This window comes from Narcine bancroftii, chromosome 6, assembly GCF_036971445.1.
Source record: "Narcine bancroftii isolate sNarBan1 chromosome 6, sNarBan1.hap1, whole genome shotgun sequence".
Lineage (NCBI taxonomy): Eukaryota > Metazoa > Chordata > Chondrichthyes > Torpediniformes > Narcinidae > Narcine > Narcine bancroftii.
This window is the reverse complement of record NC_091474.1, coordinates 2,957,607-2,982,543: the sequence shown is the minus strand read 5'-3', so window position 1 is coordinate 2,982,543 and position 24,937 is coordinate 2,957,607. Positions and strand designations below refer to the sequence as shown.

General features: G+C 39.5%; 1 protein-coding gene across 6 annotated transcripts in view; it reads right to left on the bottom strand.

Annotated features, from left to right (window-relative positions):
* The window catches only part of LOC138735615 (cadherin-like protein 26), a 94,174-nt gene that overhangs the window by 53,823 nt on the left and 15,414 nt on the right, over nucleotides 1-24,937 (bottom strand). For 5 of the 6 annotated variants that reach the window (XR_011339822.1, XM_069883683.1, XM_069883684.1 and 2 more), the window contains 11 exons: nucleotides 21,831-21,978; nucleotides 20,466-20,632; nucleotides 20,018-20,146; nucleotides 18,560-18,745; nucleotides 17,421-17,689; nucleotides 14,763-14,905; nucleotides 14,298-14,531; nucleotides 11,606-11,827; nucleotides 7,750-7,865; nucleotides 6,142-6,252; nucleotides 3,247-3,330 (listed from right to left, as the gene is read on the bottom strand). Coding sequence is in view for 5 of the 6 variants with exons in the window: in XM_069883683.1 (XP_069739784.1) it covers nucleotides 3,247-3,330; nucleotides 6,142-6,252; nucleotides 7,750-7,865; nucleotides 11,606-11,827; nucleotides 14,298-14,531; nucleotides 14,763-14,905; nucleotides 17,421-17,689; nucleotides 18,560-18,745; nucleotides 20,018-20,146; nucleotides 20,466-20,632; nucleotides 21,831-21,978 (1,809 nt within the window). In the remaining variant the exon portion in view is untranslated. The remainder of the gene's footprint in view (nucleotides 1-3,246; nucleotides 3,331-6,141; nucleotides 6,253-7,749; nucleotides 7,866-11,605; nucleotides 11,828-14,297; nucleotides 14,532-14,762; nucleotides 14,906-17,420; nucleotides 17,690-18,559; nucleotides 18,746-20,017; nucleotides 20,147-20,465; nucleotides 20,633-21,830; nucleotides 21,979-24,937) is intronic. The other variant, XM_069883685.1, reaches the window with a different exon arrangement.

Genomic DNA, 24,937 nt, shown 5'->3' with positions numbered 1-24,937 from the left:
TCTAAGTTTGCTGATGACACTAGATTGAATAGAAAAACAAATTGTTCAAAGGATACGGAGAGAGATATAGATAGATTAAATGAATGGGCAAGGGTCTGGCAGATGGAATACAATGTGGGTAAATGTGAGGTTATCCACTTTGGAAGGAAATGTGGAAGATTAGATTATTATTTAATGGCAAACAATTGCAGCATGCTGATGGGCCGAAAGACTTGGGAATGCTCATGCTGAATTGAAAAAGGTTGGTTTGCAGGAGAAGAAGGCTGTCAAGAACTGACATGGCTGTCATGGAATGTTGGCCTTCATTGCTGAAGGGATTGAATTTAGAAGCACGAGGTTATGCTGCAACTGTACAAGGTCCTGGTGAGACCACATCTGGAAAACTACGTGCAGTTCTGGGCTCCTTACTTGAGGAATGGTGTATTGGCTTTGGAGGTGGTGCAGAGGAGGATCACCAGGTTGATTCCAGGGATGAGGGAGTTAGCCTATGAGGAGAGATTGCATCATGTGGGACTATACTTGGTGGAATTAAGAAGAATGAGAGGGGATCTTATAGAATTGTATTAAATTATGAAAATCATAAATATGTTAGAGGTAGGAAAGTTGTTCCCTTTGGTGGGGAGACTAGGACAAAGCGTCATAGCCTCTGGGTAGTAGACTTCGGATGGAGATAGGAAGGAATAGCTTGTCCCAGATGGTGGTGAATCAGTGGAATTCTCTGCACATTGAAGCAGTGGAGGTGACCTCAGTAAATATTATATTTAGGATAAAGGATATGGGGAAAATGCAGGTAGGTTGAGATAAGCCTACCATCAATCAGCCATGATCTCATTGAATGGTAGAATAGGCTTGTTGGGCTGGATGGCCAACTCCTGTTTCTATTTCTTGCATTCTTATTACTTCAAAGAAAATTGCACCGTTAACATTACTGCTGGGGACTAGCTCGTGGGAACCAGGTATTGGAGCCAGGATTCGAGAGCGTGGTGAGTGCAAGAAGAGCTCCTGAAGGACCTCGGGGACTGAAGGCTTCCTGATCATGTCAGAGGTTTGAATCTGGAGCTGATGAATGGAACAGGATTCTGTGTGGGAGCACTGGAGGGGAATCCATGAATGCTCAGTGACCAAATTTGAGGCTGTCTGATTCGGCAGGAGCACTTTAGATGAATTTGCCCTTTGTGATCATTATTAGATTAATTCTTGAAAATAAATGGGTGGCAATCATTCAGTTATGGCCTTCAGCACCACACGGGCAGTTTGTACATCTTTCCATGACTGTACGGATTTCCTCTGGGTGTTCGTTTCTTCTCACGCACCAAAAATATGCCATTCAGTTCATTGACTATTTCCAAATTATCCTTTCAGTGTAGTTCAGAAAATCAAACGGGGCAGGAAATTGATGAGCATTAGAGAATTAGTTGCAGGGAAAAGAAAAGGAATGGGACTAATATCATTTCTCTGCTGGGAACTGGCATGGACTTGCGAGAGGCCAGCCAGGGTGAAGTGGTGGATCAGCAGTAAATGCCACTGCCTCACAGGTCTCGTGAGTAACTTGGGTTTGTTCCTGACCTTGAGTGCTGTCAGTACAGGAGGTGTGTATATTCCTTCCATGACAGCACAAGTTTCCACCCACATCAGAATAATTCATTGGAATTTCCCCTCCCTGTTGAATAATGGCAAAAATAACCCAAACTGGAGCTGATGGACATGTATGGCTGCAGGAGAAGAGTAAATAGATTGTAGAGATATTTCTGTGGGAGCCAGAATTGACCCAATGGGTTGAATGGACTCCTTGATAGATAAGAACAGATTATTCCCCTTCACTAAATCTAAAAAGTTACTTCAAAGTTCAGTCTTTTAAATTCAGTGTTGAAGTGTAGGCCTTCGAAATTTGAGGCCCAGAATTAATGTTGAACTGATGGGACGACGGGAATTGTGGCTGCTACGGACTCGCATGTTCTTCTTTGAAGAAATGTCCATCCACACGAGTTGTGGTCATAACACTAATGGTCCTTTTGTAGGCAAGACTCAAAATGGGCGACCTCCACGAAGCTTCCAAGACCCTGGCACCAGTATCTCCAAGTAACATTCACTGTTAGTCACACTTAAAATGAAGCATTTTGCTTCCCTAAAGCCCCTCCTTGCACAGGTCAATCCACCAAAAACGCGCAGTCATTCACAGGGCATGTTTTACTCTGAATTCCACAAAATGGCTGGCCACGAGCTACTTCAAAAGACTGTTTTCTCTTCAATCATCTTTGCAAGTGTATTGAATCTGGAAGAGACTGTGACAAATTTTCCCTTAATGTATTGAATTATCGCTGGGCTGTGACTTGTGATGGTGCTTGTGTGAAATGTTAACTGTGTCTATGCAGTCCCTCCTGTCTATACTAGCCCTTACAGTAATAATCCCATCTTACTAAAACAGGAGCTCATAATATTATCTTTAGGTATCTTCTCTTTGGCTTGGCTTCGCGGACGAAGATTTATGGAGGGGTAAATGTCCACGTCAGATGCAGGCTCGTTTGTGGCTGACAAGTCCGATGCGGGACAGGCAGACACGGTTGCAGGGGAAAATTGGTTGGTTGGGGTTGGGTGTTGGGTTTTTCCTCCTTTGCCTTTTGTCAGTGAGGTGGGCTCTGCGGTCTTCTTCAAAGGAGGTTGCTGCCCGCCGAACTGTGAGGCACCAAGATGCACGGTTTGAGGCGATATCAGCCCACTGGCGGTGGTCAATGTGGCAGGCACCAAGAGATTTCTTTAGGCAGTCCTTGTACCTTTTCTTTGGTGCACCTCTGTCACGGTGGCCAGTGGAGAGCTCGCCATATAACACGATCTTGGGAAGGCGATGGTCCTCCATTCTGGAGACGTGACCCACCCAGCGCAGCTGGATCTTCAGCAGCGTGGACTCGATGCTGTCGACCTCTGCCATCTCGAGTACTTCGACGTTAGGGATGAAAGCGCTCCAGTGAATGTTAAGGATGGAGCGGAGACAACGCTGGTGGAAGCGTTCTAGGAGCCGTAGGTGATGCCGGTAGAGGACCCATGATTCGGAGCCGAACAGGAGTGTGGGTATGACAACGGCTCTGTATATGCTTATCTTTGTGAGGTATAACCAATAGAAACATATTCATTCTGGTTAAAGAGCCCAATGAAATAGATAGAGATCAAAAGACCTACTCTCCACAATTTACAGCTTATGTACAATATATTAGCGGTAAAAGTTTGAACATCAGGATAATTTGTACTTACCAAGTTGTGCCCATTAGCCCAACCATATATGTTATGTCTTCGTGTCTTATGTATTAAACTGTCATGTCCATATGGAAACATCTGCTGAGTAAATGGAAAAATTAATAAGTCAAAATGACTAGAACTTCATCATAAATTGAAAGTGCAGTAAAATCTCCATTACCCTGAATTTTGAACAACCAGGCAGCCTCAAGCAATCAGCAAAAAAAAATTGTGTAAAATAAATAGATAAAAATATATAAAAGTTTAAAATTGCCGCCCCCTAGTTCACCAAACATACAGTCTCAAGCAACCATAAAATTCACTTATTCTCCTAAGTGCTAGATACTGGGGGATTTTACTGTATTCTGATTAAATGTAGACTGTTTTAAATTCAAAATTGTAAATTAAATTTTGTTGCTTCACTAAAATTAGCTGCTGTCATCCAAACTTCTGATTGCAAAGTTGCCAATAGCCAAGAAAAACTGTTTACATTTTCTTGCCATTTAGCGGACTCAGCAATAGAGACAAGCTAAAGATGATCAAAGTGTTGGTGGGATGGAGCAAACTCAAATGATCATAGGCGTGAACTATGTACTTGAAACAATAGTGGACTGAACAACATTTGACAGAAGGCAAGAAGCCACAGACAGGATTGATCACAGAGTCAAATGGGAAGATGCTTCACTGACCAATTGCCAGGGTGAATTATATTTGAGATCATCTCAGGTTAGTGATGAGTCTTCGAACTGAAATGTTAACTGGGTCTCTTTTCACCACCAGACTGTTGTTTTCACATTTTCAACATGACAAGTTCACATTCAGGAATCAGGAGTGATTGAGAGTTTGTGGGGAAAACAGGAGTTCAAAATATAGTTAATACCTTGGCACCAATAAGTCTCTAGCATAAAGGACTCCAAAGATTCATGGTCCACTGAAGGAAGAAATTCACCCTAATCTCACACAAATGAGGATCCCTTCATCCTATTCTTGATTTGCTACACAGTTTCATCCTTGATTTCCCTCACTGAAGAAAAAAAGTTGAGAAGGCGTGACAAGTAACTGACAAGTAATCATAGGAACATTATCAAATTTTGTCACACCTCGTAATGTTTCTCAAGAATTTGTGCTGGAGCCGCACCTCAGGGCCAGATTAATGTAGTAGCAAATGCTACAGGCCCTGCATTTTCAAGGACCCCAAGCTAAATGGTTGCCCTTGTAGTGGCTGTTAACAGCAGCGCTACTGAAATGAAGCACATTCACACAACACAAGGGTGAACCAGTATCTGAACTTTATTTGACTCTCTCGCACTGTTTTAAGAGGATGAGCCACCACCTGCCTGGGGTCTAAGGGAGTGACATCAGCGTGTTGTGGAATCACTGCCTACCCAGCAACGCACAACCAGGGCAACGTGTGTCACCAAACATGGGCTTCTCCTGAGAAGGGAAGGGAGGCCTGTGCCATCTTGCCTCAACCAAATGGGGTGGCGATTCGGCCCATCTAACCGTGTGGTCACTCGGCCCGCTACACCCTGTTATTTATGTGCTATTCTGCCTTCAACCTTTATCAACGACTGGGTGTTTAACTTAAACATTTCCATTTTCAACTTTGTGTAGCAGCTATGAGGTAGCACACTCCCATTAATTACTGTGTACAAAACCCTGATTAAAGGTGACAATTGGCGAAAATCACCAACCTTAAACGGTAATTCTATCAGTGTTATATAATAGTTGGTTGGTGGGGGGGGGGGGTTGGTGGGAAATATGAAAGCTTAAAGGGGTGGTAGCAAAAATTATTATAACCTTTCATCAAGGATGTAATCACTGAATATATAGAGATCTGAGAAAGCTAGCATCATTTTGTTAAGAATAAGTTCAATTGTTGTGAATACATAATAAATGAGGTCAGTAAGGTTGGGGGAGTTAAAAATGTTATCAATGTTGACTCGAAATAAAAATAATTGAGATTCCATACAAATGAAAACTTACAAAGAAAAAATCAGAATTTAATTGGATGAGTCTCATTCTAATTATCTCCCTCTCCCCTCCCTTGTTTCGAAGCAACTAAAAATTATGCAATCCCCTTAAGGGAAAACAATTTATCCGCCTGCTCGCTGATAAATGTAAAGCTCATCCCCTCACTCCGCCATTCCGAAAAAAAAACAATAGCATACGGTTTGTTCCGCTGCTGTGTTTAGAATTGACCGTGGCAGACTTCCTCCGAGTCACCTGAAACCTGGAGGACCTATTTCCTCAATTCACCCATGTAAACTTGTATCCATTCGTAAAATGCACGAGGCTGCATTTGCAATGATTTATCGTTCTGAGTTCGTCTGTCTCTCTCCTCGGAATTTACCTTCCCCTGGCATTTGGTGTCCTACTTGTCCCTTTCATTCTCTCTTTTAAACCACTAGATGTTTTAATATTTATGTGTATTTTTTAATTTAGGGCCCCTTTATAACATATGCTACAGGCCCCACACAGGCTTAATCTGGCCCCGCCACGGCTATGGATAATTGAAAAGAAGACTTTTTTGTCGATATTATTAAAATTCAAGAATGCACAATCATGGTGTCAAGGCAGACAGAAACTTGAAGTGGGCAAAATTGCAGGTGGAGATCAAAGCATGAAAGTGTAACATTGTTCGATTTGAGCTAGGTTAGACATTCCTTACCTACCATTAAAGTTTACAATATTGAAGGAAATCAGAAGAAATATTTGTATATATTTACAATACCACATTTCACGGTTGATGACCCCAACCCAAAACTTCTTCCCCAATAATGTACAGAAAGCTTAAGTGCATGATTCAATTCTTTTCAATGCTTCCTGTAAAAATGTCTACTTTTTGTCAAATACATTCTCAACTAAAGAACTAAAACAGCCATCAATGTATCTTTAAATTAAGTTCATTACTTCTTTTCCATGAACATTTTCTTGAATGCTGAAATTTCTTGACTGCTTTTGTTCATGACCCAGCCCAATTTCATTAGAAACTATTTGTAATGAATGAACTCTTGCTGGCATCTGAAGTGGAAAAAAAAACGTTTCAAATGTAATACATGATGAAAATGGATGAATTGCAATCAACCTTTCAACTGCAATTTTAACTAACGTAGTTTCACCAAGATGTTGCATTAATCTGTAAACAACACATCAATGAACCAGGTATGAACATGTGATTAGTAAGTTCACAGAAGACACAAAAGTGACTGATGTTATTCACAATAAAGAGTTGTCTTCAACTACAGAATAATGATAACGAATTGGCATAATAATCATAGATGAAATTTAACCTCGAAAAATATCAGTTGATGTGTTTTTGAAGGATTAATACGAGTGGCAGGGTGAGGCCCAATGTAAACTAGAAACAACACCTCGTGTTCTGTCAGACCAAATGGAATTAATATTACATTTTCCAATTTCACATAACATGTCCCCTCTCTCTTACTCCGAGCTGACTCATTAAACCACTGTCTCACGCACACTCAGAACTTCTCGGTTCTAAACTAAAAAAGGGTACAATGAAGAAGGGCTCAGGCCCAAAACGTTCATTATACAGGTTTATCTCCTGTGGACCCTGCGAGATCTGCTGAGTTTCTCCAGAGTTTTTGTGTTTTTACTACAATCAGAGCATCTGCAGACTTTTGTGTTTCACCCCCTTCTTCCAAGCTACTTCTGTTCTTTGCCAACTGCCCCATTTTTGGTCTTTTTCCCCCTCCCCCACACATCTCTCACCCCGCACCCCACCCATTCTCAACCTCCTCCACTCACATTTAATGTTCTAGGATTCCCACCCATCCATCTTTCAGTTCCACCTGATTCAGTTTGTCTTTGCCCTTCACCTAAAAGCTCCAAGTAACACCCTCCTTCCATCAGATTCCAGCACTGGAAGCCTATGTGTTCACTTAGCATTCCCCTCTTGACATCTCCAACCCCACCTGCAAGACTCATCTTCCTCTAGCCATTCCCTTGCTTTTTCTCTTGCTTCTCTCTTCCTCTGGCCTCTACCTCCAAATCCATCCATCATTCTTTACCCCTCTTTGGTTCACCAATCTTATACGGGCCAGAGTCCAATCCCTCCCACCATGTCCTCATTACAGTGGTCATCTCCCCACTGCACTCTGAGTCTTAATGACCCACCATATTAACCATTCTTTTTCTCCCACTGACGCTGCTTGGCCCACTGAGTGTCTCCAGTGCCCAGTTTTTAGCTACAAGGAGTTTTATGTTGGGGTGATGGAGCACCTAATCTCTATTCACATGACAATTAAGTGGTCTTTCGATGAGCATTTGAAATCCCATTACGCAGAAGGGTGCAGCCAAAGTGGTGGAAATGGGATTAGTCGAGATAGGTACTTAATGGGCTACATGGCTCTGCCCCAATACATAATACAACATCTAAATTTGTGATTTTCATTTGGTAATCGATTTCTATTTCCTCAGCACAATTACCAATAAATGAAATGATGTTATCATCAAACTGCAATGCACGGAGATTTAAAATACATTTTGGTTACTCACCGGATTTTCCACAACATTCCCTTCGTCATTGTATTTAATCAAGCTCCACATAGGTTCATTGTAAGGTTTTGTTAACCTTTTTTTAAATGTGCAAAAGGGAAGTAAACATAATCCCACTGCAACAAATTAAAACATTATTTAATCAGTCAAAATCCATTTGACCTCCAGTTTCATCTCTTCAAGTTAACAGTTATAAGTTCTCTTAACTCACATCTTTCAATCTCATACACTGCACTCAGTGTTATGACATAAGGCCCTTTCAAGCTGCTGGGTTAACTGGGCAATTTGCCCGGTTAGTGCCCCACTCACATGGCAGCTTGAAAGGGTCCGACCTGGTCAGCGTGGTCCAAATGTAACTGGGACCCTGCCCTACCTCAGAACTAGTCACGGCATCCAGTTAAACTTACCTAGGTCACATCCACCAGCAGCTTGAAAACCAAATTGGCCGACCTGGCGTCGGCACCTGCATGCGTGACCGGGCTGTATCGACTGAAATGCGCAGTGTTTACATCCTGCTGTTCTAATGACTGCAGTATTCACCCGACAGTGGTAGTCACAACAGGTGCCTGTTGGCACAGCGGAGTTGATTAGCCAGCACCTGAAGATCGTCCCCAGTAAGAGCGTGGCGCGTCATTCAATGTATCATCGTGGAGGGGGGGGCAGTGTCCCCCTTAAATCGCTGGGTTGGTGATTTAATGGGTTGATCCCCCTACAGCTTAAAAGGTGCTTGAAGCACCTTTGCCCCACTAATCACACATGGGTCCCAGGAGGGTTTCCCAGGTGCTGCAGTTTAAAAATACCTATTGTCTCCTCGACACTGGAGAAACTAATTGCAGGTTATTTAGGAACAGCAGAACTCAGTTCAACTATTATTTTCTTTGTTAATGTGCCTAACTTTTTTTAATGCTTTTACAAACAATAAATGTTCTAAAACATACTCTTTCCTTAAGCCTTGACAGAGACTATATTTTATGCCGAATTTGCTTCACCTAACTGCTAACATTCCAAACTTCAAGTTCAAACTTTACATCAGATTGAAGTGCAGTGAAACTCCAAAGAGCGACTACTCCTTTGTTAGTTCTGTTTGATTATGCATGAAAAGGTCAGTTCAAAGCTAGATGAAAATTAGCGTCAAAACTACAGACCTTAATTCAAATGCTTGGAGAGTTGAAAGTCTTGCTTTCAAGTTTTCGACACCAGCTGAAATTTGACATTGCATACAAGCCTGAACACAGGTCAAACACCCAAACCCATGCCTCCGATCTCTCTGGACTCCCACCACTCCTTGAATTGCTTCTACCCCTTTTTTCCTTTTTTGTTGTTATTTTGATAAAATAGGTTTAACTTACACTATGCATGATTTGAGAAGTACAAATTAGCTGCCTTTTCTCATATTTTAACCCATGTATTGGATTAATATGAGTGTATGTTTTTTTTATTACACTCAATAAAGATCTCTTAAAAGAAAACTAATTGCTTCTACCCATTTATTTTTAAGTCTCATAGCACTGGCAAAGATAGGATTTTGAACTAAGAATTCAATTGCTCTCTTAGATGGACAAATGAGCATTCATGATACTATTTCAAACAAAAAAAAACAATTTTCTGCCCAATATTCACTCCAATCAAAATGCCAAACACAGAATACATGATCATTTCAGCATTGCTATTTATAAAATCTGAGCATTCACTCAAAGGTCACGTGAATGATACTACAGGAGTGACTCAACAGTGCAAGTATACCTGTACTCAGAAGGCACACGGAGGTGACAGAAACTGTTGCATACTGCCATGTGTTTTTTGAAATGGAGATCTGCCTGGCTCCATTAGCACCAAGACCATTTGCCCTTCCCCTGTGAGAGCTAACCATCCTCCCCCACCTTCTCTGCAACTTAAAACTGACTTGTTTTCTTGCTCTACCAGCTCTGACAAAAGATCTTTGACCAAAAGCATTAACTCTGTTTCTCTTCTGACTGGATGTGTTGATCAACAAGTTGATCAAGCAGCTTCTGGAATAGTAGGAAGCCATTGTGAATGAATCTGATTTGTCTATTATGTTAAAACCCAATGTCATCATTCATCTTGTTAGTTTGCTTTTACCGTGTTTTTAAATCCAAATGTATCTTGCTTCACATGGCAATAAATCAATCTCTATTGGTTTTCTATCTTTGGCTCTGAGCAGAGTCTGTGATTTTTTGCATCATTTAAAAAATAGTTATATTGCACTGAAGTTGACAATAATTGCAAGTCTTTCATTGAAGAAGCCACGATGAGAATTCATTAATAAAGTGATTCCTCGCCATTTTGCTTCAGCAAAGTTTCCTGTTAATATGGAACAGATGGTATTGTACCTGCTACTTGCCAATATCAGTGCTGGTTTCAAGACTTGCAGCATTTTGGCTTTCACATTTATGTGACCAGGAAGCAAGGGTTCCTGCGAGGGGGATGCCATCATGAGGCTCAGTGGCTTTGACGTTATTGGGCCAATAAATGCTCTTTTCCTCCTTGCAAAGCATGATGCAGATTCTTGGACATCAAGGGACTCAGCAAGTCCTTACCCCTATCAGGCACATTTAACCTGATAACCAAGGGGTGAAAAGTGACTCACAAACATTCATTGCCTGAGTCTTGCAAACATAAAAAAAATAAACATAACAATTACAGCACGGAAACAGGCCATTAGGCCCTTCTAGTCCGCACCGAACCAAACACCCCTTTCTAGTCCCACCTCCCTGCACAATGCCCATAACCCTCCATCTTCTTCTCATCCATAGACCTGTCCAACCTTTTCTTAAATAATACAATTGACTCCGCCGCCACTATTTCTCCCGGAAGATGATTCCACACAGCTACCACTCTCTGAGTAAAGAAGTTCCCCCTCATGTTACTTGCAACTGAATTCATCACAAGTAATTCTAACCTCAAACTCCCACCTGCCTACCCAGCAACGCACAACCACAAAGACAACTTAAGCTGCTGGAAATATGAAATAAAAACATATAATTCTGATGTTATTCATCCTTGAAGATGCTCTAATTTTATTCCTGATGACATTTCTATTTGTTCCTTTTAGTTTTCAATGGTTTGTGTCTCTCTTCTTCCTTTTAAAATGTCCTTGAGCGTCACTTTCTTCAGCAACTGTTTCCAGCTTTGACATCAACAGCTTTCAGTAAATCTTGGTCTTCTCCTTTCACACACATTCCTTTGACTCTCAACCCTCCCCACAATTTAAAATATGCTTTAATTCTCACTTTTCCAGTTGTGATGAAAGGTCATTGATCTGTTTCTCTCCCTACAGATATTCCTTGATCTGCTCAGTGCTTCCAACATGCTCTATTGAGGGGATGGGAGGGTTTATCTACTTTACCCAAAATTCCAAACTCAACATTGGTACAAGTGTCTTATAAAATGCAATGCATTCAAATATTTCAACAATACAGAAAATGTCCTAAATTCCATACTGCTCGGGAATTGGGACGGTCTGGATTTTCCAGATTCTCAGGAAATACATCTGTGGCGCTTATGGAAATCACACACACACACACACACACACACCACACACACACACAAGCGGAGAGTTGTTGAGAAGTCCAGATTCTCAGGTGGTCCGAATTTAAGCCAAGAGCTTTTGGGAAGTCTGGATTCTCGAGTGATCCAGATCTCTGGCATCCAGATTTTTGGACTTTAACTGTATTGGTTTTGAATGTAAAATTAAATTACCCTGGCTTAATCTTGAAGGTACTACATTTTAAAACCAACAAAGTCACATGGAACTCTGAAATCATACAACATTGTTAATCTGAAAGTTAAAATATTTCACAGGTGATACAAATGATTAGGGTCAATGTATACTTACGAATCAAGAATAATAAACCAACAAAGAGAAGTCCTACTGCAGCTCCACCCAAGAAGGCCGTTGTAGGCCTTGGAACAGGACATGTTTTCCCATCAGTGCAGTGGCAAACACGCAAATTCAATGTACATTCCTGGGTAATTCCCTGCCTATCTCGGATTTTGAAAGGTATGCTGTAATATCCAACAGGAACTTGCCTTATTCTCTCAAGTTGAACAGTGTTATCTGACAGAACATACGAAAGCAAATTAGGAAACTGACAAGATAATAAGTGTTCGCTATTATTACTGCACAGTTGTTTCACAAGAGATCAGAGAATAAAGTCTATCCCATGTGGAGAAATGTCACAGAGTGAATCAAATTGTCCATTCACATTAGAGGTTCTGCCTTTTTCACTGATAGCCAACATTCACTTTGAAGAATCTATCCTTTGCTTTAGAGGTTAAGTTTCCTAATTAATGTCGCCAAAGCAGACCAACAAAGTGTAATTACACAAGTAAGTCAGGCTCCAAAAGTAACCCTGGAAATTATAGGCCGCTGAGCCTGACATCAGTAGTAGGTAAATTATTGGAAGGTGTTCTAAGAGATCGGATATACAATTATTTGGATATCCAGGGACTGATTAGAGAATTTTCAACATGGCTTTATGAATGGTAGATGATGCTTAACCTACCTTATAGAGTTTTTTAAGGAAAGCTGATGAAAAGGCCGTGGATGTTGCTTACAAGGCTTTAGTAAGGCCTTTAACAAGATCCAGCACGGGAGGTTAATCAGGAAGGTTCAAATGCTAGGTATTCATGGCGAAGTAGTGAACTGGATTTGACAATGGCTGGACGGGAGAAGCCAGAGAGTAGTGGTGGATGATGCTTCTCAGACTGGAGGCCTGTGTCGAGTGATGCCTCAGGGGTCGGTGCTGGGACCATTGTTGTTTGTTGCCTATATCAATGATCTGGATGATAATGTGGTAAAGTAAGTCAGCAAGTTTTCAGGTGGCACTGAGATTGGAGATGTTGTGGACAGCGAAGGAGGTTTTCAAAGCTTGCAGAGGGAACTGGACCAGTTGGTAAAGTGCGCTGAATAATGGCAGATGGAATTTAAAGCAGATAAGTATGAGGTGTTGCATTTTGGAGGACAAAGCAAGAAAGGACCTATGATGTGGACAGTAGGGCACTGAGGAGTGTGGTAAGACATAGGGACCTGGGAATACAAATACATAATTCCCTGAAAGTAGTGCCACAGATGGATAGAGTTGTAAAGAGAGCGTTTGGCATATTGGCCTTCACAAATGAAAGTATTAGGTACAGGAGTTGGGATGAGACATTGGTGAGGCTAAATTTGGAGTATGGTGTGCAGTTTAGGTCCCCTAACTACAGGAAGGATAACAGTAAAATAGAGAGGGCAGAGAAGATTTACTAGGATGTTGCCCAGATTTCAGGAACTGAGTTACAGGGAATGGTTAAACAGGTTAAGACTTTATTCCCTAGAGCCTAGAAGAATGAGGGGTGATTTGATAGAGGTATTTAAAATTATGAGGGGAAAGACAGAGTAAATGTAGATAAGCTTTTTCTATTGAGGGTAGGTGAGATTCAAACAAGAAGACGTGGGTCGAGGGTGAAAGGAAAAAAGTTTAGGGGGATTTTCTTCACACAGAGTGTGGTGGGAGTGTGGAATGAGCTACCAGCTCAATTTTAACATTTAAGAAGAATTTGGACAAGTACTAGGGTGGGAGAGGTATGGAGGGCTATGGATTTGGTGCAGGTCAGTGGGACTAGACAAGAAAGAGGTTCAGTACAGACTAGATGGGCTGAAGAGGCCTGTTTCTGTGCTGTAATTTTGTTATGGTTCTAGGGTCATTGGACTTTATATGACATAGATTAAGATACATAACCAACATTTCAGGCTTGAGACCCTCAAAGTATGAGGTAAATGTAGGCATAAAATGGTGAGGGGGAGGAGCATAGTCTTGCACAGCGCGGTTGGCATAGCGGTTAGCACAATGGTTTTACAGCACCTGCAAATCGGGACCGGACCAGTGTTCAAGTCTCACGCTGTAAGGACCGTGTATGTTCTCCCTATGTCTATGTGGGTTTTATCCGAGGACTCTGGTTTCCTCCCACCCTTAAAAAAAAGTACCATGTGTAGGTTAATAGGGTGTAAATTGAGCAGCATGGACTTGCAGGGCTGAATTGGTTTGTAAGAGTGCTGTATATCTAAATTAATTTTTAATTTAAATTTTTTTAAATTGTATTTATACAAGACTGGTGTGTCTCGACATTGGATGCTGAATAAAATATTGTGACAGCCACATACCTGCCAAAAAGCTGAAATATCTATTTTCCAGTTCACACATTAATGACTGTTCTGTTCAAGTTGAATAATACCTTTGCCATGACTAATTTGGTTTCCTCCTATAACTGAGATACATTAGGAAACTTACTTTGATGTGCCATACAAGCAGTATGCAAAAAGTCACTATTTTTGGAGAGCTAAACTGAAGGGCAGAGCATGGTAACTTTTTGCAAGTTGCTTGCATGGCCACATAAATCCAAGTTTCTCACGATATCTCAGTGCATGAGATGACAAATCAATTCAATTCACATCGTACCTGAGCTGTTGAGTGTGTCTCGTTTATTTTTGTTTTTAAATAGATTTTTTTCATTCATCTTGTTCACGGAAAATACACCATTTTATCTACCTGTTGCTTTGCATAATTTCCAGTTTTCCTTTACATTTTGTTCATTGTCCAACAATTCAAAGGCAAAGGGACCACCAAAGGGCTCGAGGTCAGCGTCACTTGCTGCAACGGTTATAAATGGGATTTTACCATCATCACACATCTCTTCATATGTAGTCTTAAGATACGGTAGGTTGTCATTAACGTCAGACAGAATAATGGACATTGTACCAGTTCCTGTCACAGGAATAATACCTAGAGTAGCAAAAGACGCAGTCAACATCAAAACAAAATGATATTACTTAAACGAATTTATCTTGGGATAATGTGTTCCGTAGCACTTTAAATGCTTGAGAGATAGCCTGCCACACAGCAACATTTCAAAGTGTCAATGAGTATAAACAAGTGCCAATCAATTTCAAAGCCACGCTCTAGACAGGTGCGCATTTAATAAGTTGCCTATAAAAATAAATATTGGAAGCTTACTGTCTTCGACTGCATGTACTGTAAACGTGTAGACATTCTTTTTCACATAAAGGGATTCTCGATCCATTTCTTTCAGTGTTGTCACAACACCAGTTTCTGAATCTACAGTCACCCATTCAGCTGGTTCATGACCTCGATAGTACCTCGATAAACAAAAAGACTCGTTAGGTTATTCCAGGATTCAGATCATTGAACACTGTGCAACGTATAACGAAGTTTTATACATATCTCAACTGGATGTCTGCATCAACTTCTTGACTGATTTCAATTATCTGAGGAAGTCAGAGAGGCATTTCCACTCTTCATCCCTGGACTTTTTCTCTTTGCTCACTCACAGGATGCGGGCTTGATCTAAATTTAGACATACAGCACGGTAACAGACCACTTTGGCCCACGAGTCCGATGGGAGGAAACTGGAGTGCCCAGGGAAACCCCACAATGACATGGGGTGAATGTACAAACTCCTTACAGACAGCACGTGATTTGAAACCCTGTTCCAATCACTGGCGCTGTAAAGATGTTGCGCTAACATCTATGCAAATCGTGCAGCCCTTTTATTGCTGGTGACCAATTGCTCTGAACAAAGTGCCTTGGTGTGATATTTTGAAAGGTCAGTCTGAAATCACATGTAGGTTAGAGATTTATTTATCCATAAGAACTTTGCTTTTTTTGAACAATTGTCAGTTAAATTTAAGCTTTCGGTTATACATTTTTTTAGATATTTGCAAGTTAGACTTTTTAACCAATCTAAGCTACAAGATTTTCCTTGAATCACAGACTCAAATACTCTTGATATATTTTTTTAATTTGTAGTTTGTTCACAGTGAGTTAATATCACATATTTATAATAATTTATTGGATTCAAGACTAACCTCAATGGTTAAGATTAAAAACTATTGGGAACAGGATCATAATAAAACCTTTTCGGATGAGGACTGGCATTCTGCCCCTAGCTTGTTTAGTGATTTGTCATTTTGTACTAGACCCTGTTTATTACAATTTAAAGTGTTTCACAGAGTTCAAACGTCTAAATTGAAATGATCTTGTTTTTATGTAGATATTGACCCACGACGTGGAAGGTGTAAAAACCACAAAGCCCCCACTACCCTGTGTATTCTGGGAATGTCCCAAATTTGGAAGATTTTGGGGAAACCTTTTTCAATCTTTATGAACAATTTTTAAGACTGAAATATATTCATGGCCTTTAATTGTCTTGTTTGGCTTGATCCACGATCCGACTATACCTTTGTCTGTATCTCGAGAAGGTTTTAGCTTTTAGTATGCTGATAGCCAGACGAGGGGATTAATGAAGTGGAAAAATGAACTCTCACCAACTCATGGGCAGTGGTTACATGACATAATAACATATTTAAATCTGGAAAAAATTAGATACATCAAAGACAAAAAAGTTCCAATTTGAAAAGATGTGGGGTTCATTCCTCGAATATTCTCATGGTGGGCAGTTTTAGGCTGTTGGGCTGCTCCAGAGAAACCTTCTCTGGCTTCTGGAGGTAGCAACCCGATCCAGTTTCGTTATTCTCTTTATTCTCTTTTTTTATGTAAGTAACCTTGATTAGAGGGATGGGTCGGATTAGTGTTAAACTTAGTGTTTTGTTTTTTCTCTTTTTTATTTTTGTTTTATAATACAAGTTGATTAGTTGGAGTTGATATATGAGGGACCTAGACTATCATAGTAATTTATATTTTACCAAGTTATGAGCAGATTGCTTATCAAATAATTCATGCGATTTTCATTTTTAATCTAATAATATTAATTATAATGAAAATGGAAATCAGAGCATTTTTGCAAATTATATATTCTGTACACATTTTGATATTTCCTTCTGTTATGTCAATGTAACATGTATATGAGATTATTATATTGAACTCAATAGAAATATTTTTTTAAAAATTCTGTTTATTTGTCACATTGACCCTGGTCCAGTAAGAAGGGTTCTTCTGTGAGCAGTCTAACAGTTATCCCTAACATTCAAACTGTAAAAAGTCGAACGAGAGCATAATATCAGAGTATGCTATTACAATGAGTGCAAAGCCCTGTTGAGAGCTTCATCTGTTGACTGAAGGAAAGAAACTGCCTCTCACCCGTGGGAGTGCCTTCACAATCTTGCGTCTTCACCCTGATCTTCGAGAAGTTTGCAACTTCAGCTCTAGTCAAATACATCTAATTTCTCAGGTAAATCTTTAATAAATCTGTAATAATGTGGCCAGATAAATTTACACAATTTACACAAATATTGGCTAGATCTGTGTATTCTTCAGAGGCGCAGTAGATGGCAATTGATTGAGTTGTTTGAGTGTAGCAGCAAAATAAACAGCCTGTTTTACGAGGTGCTTTACCATCAATAACTTCTCACAAAGCTGATTGTGAGAGGAATTGGTGGGTTTAATAAAACTATTTCTCACTTCAAAGTCTCTGATTGACCCCTCTAAGAGCTCACCATTTATTGACAGACTTATTTCACATGTATAGTGGTGAAATCACATCACTGCATTATCTGGTTGATGCACGGCAGGAGTTCACGGTGCCCCAAGTTGTCACGACGTGATCAAAGAAGTGAAACAATATCTCAAATTGCAGAAGTAGAATCAAATTTCAAGATTTTTCACATTTATTTTCTAATATTACCACTATCTTACCTGATGGAATGTTTATAAAATTTATCAGTATCAGTCGCATTGAATCTTCCCAGAACTTTTCCAGGCTTTTGACCTTCATATTCATAAACGAGGAGTACAGGAGGGGTAAACACTGGAGGGTCATTGGTGTCCTTCACAGTAATAACAGCTGTTAACTTTTGTGATTCTACGTGAATGTTGTCTTTCATTCCCGGACATACAAAAAGTGGTTCTTCATTCTCCACAGTTATTTTAATATTCCTTACAGGACCAACCTCATAATCCAAAGACTGAAATAGAAAAAAAAGTTTGTTTACTTTAATTATTATCTAAATATCTTGGGGAGCTTTTCCTTCTTCTAATAGAGCAGATAATAATGAGCTCCTACTTTTGCATTCTTGAATCAGGTTTGCATGAATTCTGAAAGTCGTAAGTATCCATTCCTCACCTTGATGGACACCAAATAAATAAAGTCTGCAAGATCGTTGAACTAAAATTGATGGAATTTCTGTGAAGCGTGGACCATAAACAAGGATAAGATTTTATGAGAGAGTTAAAGAGACACCTTCAAGGAAGATCATTATATTTTAATCCAGAACATGCTAATAATTAGATTTCTTCCCAAACATATAGATGTGATATTGTTAAAATGTAATCATATATCTTGTGATACAAGTTTGCTAGAAATTCAATTCTTGGTTTCAGATTTTGTGCCCCAGGTCTGACTGATAATGCTTGCTATTGGGAGCTGAGGTTTCACATTTGACTCACATGCTCTGGGAAGCCAGTTGCCTCTGCAACTGTTGAAACAGAAAGGACACCAGCGTGACTGATTTCCTGTTTCTGATTGCATGACAGAAAGAGTCAGTGCACATGGATGCAGAAGGAGCAGTTGAGATTTCGTCACGTGACCCAAATCTCACCGCCGAGTTGTAATTTTCACCACTGCTCACTAAATCCACAAGGTCAGAACAGAAACTTGATTCAATTATTACAAAAATACACGTAATATTCAAAGAAAATGGTGAAATTTGAATTTCAGCTGCAATATAAAAGTTTAAAATATAAATATTTGTAATAGGATGGATACAAATGAAGGTAATGTGCTTCTTTTTCTTACAACAAAGTTCATGCAATATTTTCACATTACAGTATCGTACCTTTATAAGAATCAGTTGTCCATCATTTGTTTTTGGATCTGTTTCCATCTTATAATTTCCATTTTCATTGCCTTCTATTACTTTGTACTTTGCCCTCCAGGCTGGGGTGTTGGGAGTGTCTTTGTCAGTAACGCTTACTTGTAATATAACCACACCTTTGTCAAACTCTTCAATGCTTCCTGTCACCTAAGGAAAAGAAAATTGGAAAGTAGCAGAAAAAAGACTTTGGAATTTAAGTATGCCAAGCCATGTAATTACAGAATGATGATTTGGATTCATGTACATTTTAAAGTTAAAACTTAAATAATTATATAAGTTCATGTGCCAAAATTCTTCCATTCATACACTTTGCTCTTTGAGCAATAAATAAAAATGTGCCTGCGTTCGTCGTTCATCTGAGTTTTCAGTAATGTTGTGTTCGCTAACAAAGAAAAACAGCACCTCTACCCAATAGAAACTTAGCAAAATCCGTGTAGTTCAGTGGTTATCAAGCTTTTTCTCCACCCACATCCCACCTTAAGCCTTTACTAATCACAGAGCACCGATGGCATAGGGAATATTTAAAGTGGAAAAAGTTTGAAAACTACTGGTCGAGAATAATTAGACAGGTAATTGAATACAAAGAAGTACTTTTAAAACAATATTTCTTATGATATTTAAGCCTTTAAATATTAACCCAAAAATGAATTATAATTACAATTAAATATGAAAAGTCAATTATACTCTACATCTTGCACTGTGAAGTATTCTCATACTAAGACATATGATCGTTAGACAATTTGCAGGAGCTGGTTTGATGGTCACAAGAGAGCAAGATATGAGGCTGTTAGATAAGCATGTTAGTTAAACAGAAGCAAACACAGGAAAGTTTTGCTAAATCTTGGAAGAAAGAACAAATTGAGCTTTTTTTTAAATCATCAAGAATTTTTATCAAGGATAATGGAAGCAGATTGAAAATTTGTTTTCAAAATGGACTTGGATAAAACTATGGACAGAAAGCAAAGCAGGAAAAATTGACTGATTTGAATATTATTTTTTCACAAGGAAAGAACACGGGGGTGGGGGGGGGGGAAGAGACAAAAATGGCCTCATCCCTTCCAGCAAGACTCCATCTGAAAGTTCTCAGGCTAATACAGTAGTTCATTTTATTCCTTTTAGTATGTATGAATAACATCCAGGCACAGACCACCTCTCCCAGTTTTCATGAGGAAAAATATAGATGCCCAGATGTGCACATTTGTATTTCATGTGCATGTCATGCTTTTCCAAAATAGTTTTATTTAAAAAAATTACACACCCCGCTGAACAGTGTCCAAATACAAAGGTGTTAAATGCAGACAACAGGGCATGGACGCATGGTTGCCATGTTGATTAAAAAAAAGTAAGCCCATTGAACCCCCCACTCCTTTCATTCTTTGTGTTTTATGGTCCCCTTGAAGTATCAATAAAAGTACTTACATTTTTCTGGGTGAAAATAGGGGGATTGTTATTGGAATCTATCACATTGATCTTGACTTTTACAGAAGAGGACAACACATTCAGTCCGTTGTCTTTTGCTTTAATGTCTAAATCATAAGATTTGATGGCCTGAAATACAAATAACCATCAGATCTCCATTTTCTCAAAAGTATTTGTCACATTTGTGGCCCGAAATGTGAAGTTAATAAAACATTGAACACAAGTTTTATCAGGTAAACTTCTCAGTGGCTTTATTTTCCCGTTTCCTTTGTTCTCCTGCTTGTGTTCTTATCTCTCTCTCTCATACCACGTGATTTCCGGTACATCTCATACATATTCATTATCATGACAGTATTCTCTTAAAAAAAGTTAATAAATATTGAAAAGTGTCAGTCCTGTCACTGGCACATGGTCAGTTCAAGCATGTATTAAATTTGCAGATACATACCTCATAGTTCAAGCATTTTTGAAGGAGAATGGAGCCATTGTTTAAATTAATGTGAAATATGTTTGATGGTTTTGCAGGATGTTGGGAATCGATAAAGTAAGAAACCACTCCATTACCATTGGTTTTATCATCAGGATCTTCAGCTTCAATTCTGATTATTTCTGTCCCTAAAACATTGAACATGAATAACTCAGTAAGCATGCATTAACTTTGCAGACAACAGTTCTGGGGTGTTCACTTTGGATGAGCAATTTATTCATTGAAAATATACAATGCAAGACAAGCTTGAAAGTATAACAGGAATTCACTGCTTAATGGCTTGGAATCATCAAGCAAGGACCCTCAATGCAGGAGCTTTTGGATGGAGAAGATAGCAAAGGCAGTGGTTTTCTTTGGTAGCCCCTAGTGAGCTGCTGCTGGCCTCAGAGGAGGCTCTACCCCATAAACATGCTTTACTGCCTTTGTCACCCGATGGAAACAAACCAGTTCTAACTATTTTAATAGACTTCAGGGTCTACAAAATCAATTAACATTTAAAATCCCTTAAAATTTGCACAACTATTTAAAAGCATAATTACAAAACAGGTTTTTTAAAAACAATAACATGAAAAAATAATAAACTAAAGTAAAATATATATTTTAAAGGCCCAAGAGATTCTCTCTGCTTCCTAAATCTTTGTCCTTGCAATGAATTGAGCTTCAGTACCATGATCCAAGTGGCAACGGGAATTTCCCTGGACTCAGCTCTTCGCCCTTTCACAGTTGCAGAAGATATTTCTGTCTCATTGGTTGAATGCCCTTGGTTCTGATTGGATCCACTGGTTAATACCAATATGATCTCACCCTCTACTGTCTGAAATTTTTGGAGCACCTGGGGAAAACCCACACAGGTGATGGAGAGAATCTACAAACTCCTTGCAGACAGTGAACCCAGGTTACTGGCACAGTCATAGCATCTCACTCACTCACTCCTACACTAACCACAGTGCTCGATAAAAGTGATAATTGTTCAGCATTTTAATGATGCTTGCTGCTTATCAGTTCTTCCCACAACATTGTCTCTATCTCATTGTCAAGCAGACATGGACCACTTCATTTGCTGAATGCAAATAAACATTTAACAATACGCACACAATGAGCTGCTGGAGAAACTAAACAGGTCAGGCAGCGTCCACAGGTAGAAGTAGAAGATATTTTTGGGTTGGCATCCTGTCTCACATCTCCACATGGAGTCCAGCCCAAGTATTTTAATTTTTAAAGTTCCTCTCAACCTTATTTAAGCCGAAATTCGTTCTTTCTTTCTTTCTAAACAATAGCACTTAGTTTTGAATAAATGAAACATATCATTTTGGAAGAAAATCTGACCTGGAAGTGTGCTTTCCAACACATCAACATTATACTCAGTTTGTTTGAACTTAGGGGCATTGTCATTGACGTCAATCACAACAATTTTATATAGCATGTGATCATCCACTTCCTTCAAAGTATCTCTGCTTAAAGCATTGGCTTGAAACTAAATAAGTCAAAAAAGGTAGAAATTGGTATTAATCAAAAATTAGTTACACATTCACAAATATCAATGCATTTTTATTAGTTCGGTTTACCATCAAAATGTAATACCACTTGTTAGGAGTCCAGAGGGCCCCAAACCCCAGCAGCAATAGAAATTTACCAAGACAAATGGTGACTTAAACAAAGGTTGCTTCTAATTTTCTATGAACATAAAAAACAGGATCAAACTTTAACTTATGACTTTTAACTTAACCCTCTTCTAATTCTAAGCACACGTGTATGTAATGTTCAGGTGGACAGAATATAGATATGTTTTTGGGAGATAAATTAGGGCAGATTTTTTAAGTGTAGGTCACAAACAAACACTTTAAAACAGATCTTATTTAAAATACTGGAGCTTTTCTCATGCTAGACATGTCGGCCCAGAGCCTTTGCAAAAGCTTTGGAAAGTGCCAAAGAGACTTCACTAATGGATTGTTGTTTACAAAAGGCAACAGATGAAAGAACTCGTCAGAGCCACTAGCTGTCTGAAGTGGAACTCCTAGAACAGGGTCATGTGGTTTTGCAAGCAGAGAGAAAGAGAGAGAGAGAGAGAGAGATCAGTTCTGCAGTTTTACAGTCAGCAACAGCAACTGGGACTGGAACAGGACAAGCTGGCAAGCTTGTGGAAAACCCCATTTGAAAGACAGGTTGTCAGTGCTTGTCAAAGCCCTTGTGGTTCATGCAAGAGGAAAGGACTGGCTGTCTAATGTTTCACTTGAAATAAGAGAAACAAAAAGGAACTCTGTTGTGACCTGAAAGAAAGAAGTCATCATCTGAAGAACCCTGAGGGGCAAGTTTCTTCAGAAAGACACTGAAGTGGCAGATTAAAAAGGAATCAATTGTAGGTGTCCAGGGTACAACAAATCTCTCTCTGAAAACTGACAAGAACCTTCCTGAGCAGTAACCATTTACCTTTCAAGCACCAGAGCCTGGTGAAATTTATAAATGTTAAATTCTGTGCACAGTATAAGAATTGCCTGCAACCAGTGAACTTGGAGGAGTGAGAAGTGAGATTGGACTGTGAATCAAAGAACTTTTCTGAACTTACACACTCATTACATACACATGCTCTTAGAATTAGAAGGGGGTTAAATTAGGTTAGTTAAGTCAATAATGATATGTTAAAGTGTGATTCTGTTTTCATGTTTAAAGATAATTAAAAGCAACATTTGTTTACGTAACCATTTGTCTTGGCGAATATCTATTGCTGCTGGGTTTTGGGCTCCTCTGGGCTCGTAACACAGGAAAGTTCTTTGATTCACAGTCCAATCTCTCTTCTCCAAGTTCACTGGTATCAGGCAATTCTTGTACTGTGCACAGAATTTAACATTTATGAATTTTCACCAAGCTCTGGTGTTTAAATAGTTACCGTTCAGGAAGGTTCTTTTTGATTTCAGAAAGATATTTATTGCTCATTGGACATGCAAACTAATTCCCTCTTATCAGCCACTTCAGTGTTTTGCCGAAGAAACTTGCCCCATCATGGGATTTCCAAATGATGACCTCTTCTTCCAGGTCACCTGAGTTCCTCCGTTTCCCTGATTTCAGGTGAAACACTCTAGCCAGCCATTTCCTCCTGTAAGGACTGCAAGGGTTTTCAACCGGCTGAACTAAGACCTCACAACCAGTCTTCAAAATGGGGTTTTCAACAAGCTGCCAGCATGCCATGTTGCAGCCTCCCAAAAGAATGTAGTTCCCTTTCTCTCTCTCTCTCTCTCAAAGAAATCCTATTTTTTCTTTCCTCTCTTTCTCTCTGCTTGCAAAACCAGAACTCCTTGCAGGGCTCCAAACCCAATCTTTGAAAGATCTTATCAGCCTTTGAGCCTGGAGCTTCAATCCATTTTTACCTGCTTTTTGAAATTCTTTCCAAAACAATTTAATTGTCTTTACAAAGGCACTGGTGCCTCAATGTCTCACTTTCAGCAAAGCTCTTGTATTTTAAATGAGATGTGAAAAGTATCTGTTTGTGAAGTGACCAACACTAAACCCCCACAATCTATCTCTTTTAAAGACATATTAATGTATAATATAAAATACATGCCCCATAACACACTAAATAGTGCATCATAAATGTATTACCGAATGAGAAATTCACAGCCCAGGAACCAGCTGTCTTTATTCATGTCAGCTTTGCTGCCTTTCTGCACCTATCCCACATGCCTGTATTAGGGCCTGCGTCCCTCTAGGCTTTTCTTTACGTACCTATCCAACTATCTTTTTAACTCTATAACAATATCTCCTCCATTATCTCCTCTGGCAGTTTGTTCCAAACACTCATGACTGTGCGTGAAAACATACTTCTCAGATCAACTTCAAATTTCTCCCCTCTCACCTTAAACCTGTTTCCTCTAGCTTGAGATCCTCTACCATAGGCAAAAAAAACCTGTGACATCATTACCCAGGCCCCTTATCATTTCGATAGACACCTTAAGGTTTCCCCTCAGTCACCTACACTCCATTGGGAATGAACACAGTGGAAGGAGACTTTGACAGCATGGAGCAGTGTCCTAAAATAGGAGGCCTCAGATATGGCCAAATTCAGGGGTTGTCAGCATGCTAAAGCAACCTTTGAATTAACCTGGTGACCATATGCAGCTGGTGAGTCGGATTGAGAACAATCTGGTCAATGATCTTCAAATATCTGATAAACATGGCTACATAATTGTGAATCTTTTTCTTTTTTTAAAGGCTACCTGTCGTTCTCATCAAGTGATGAGATCAGGTATTAATACCAAATTGCTACATCAACTTCTTCAGACCCCCAGCAATATGCCAGCACGAGGTCAGGATGTTTCACTGCAAATTCTTGACACATTCCTTGTACGTGGATAAGGGAGGGTGGAGATTTGGTGAAATCCTACTCAACTGAGGAGGTCATCTAGCAAGGGACAATTGCAGCCCTTTGACAAAGAGCAAGA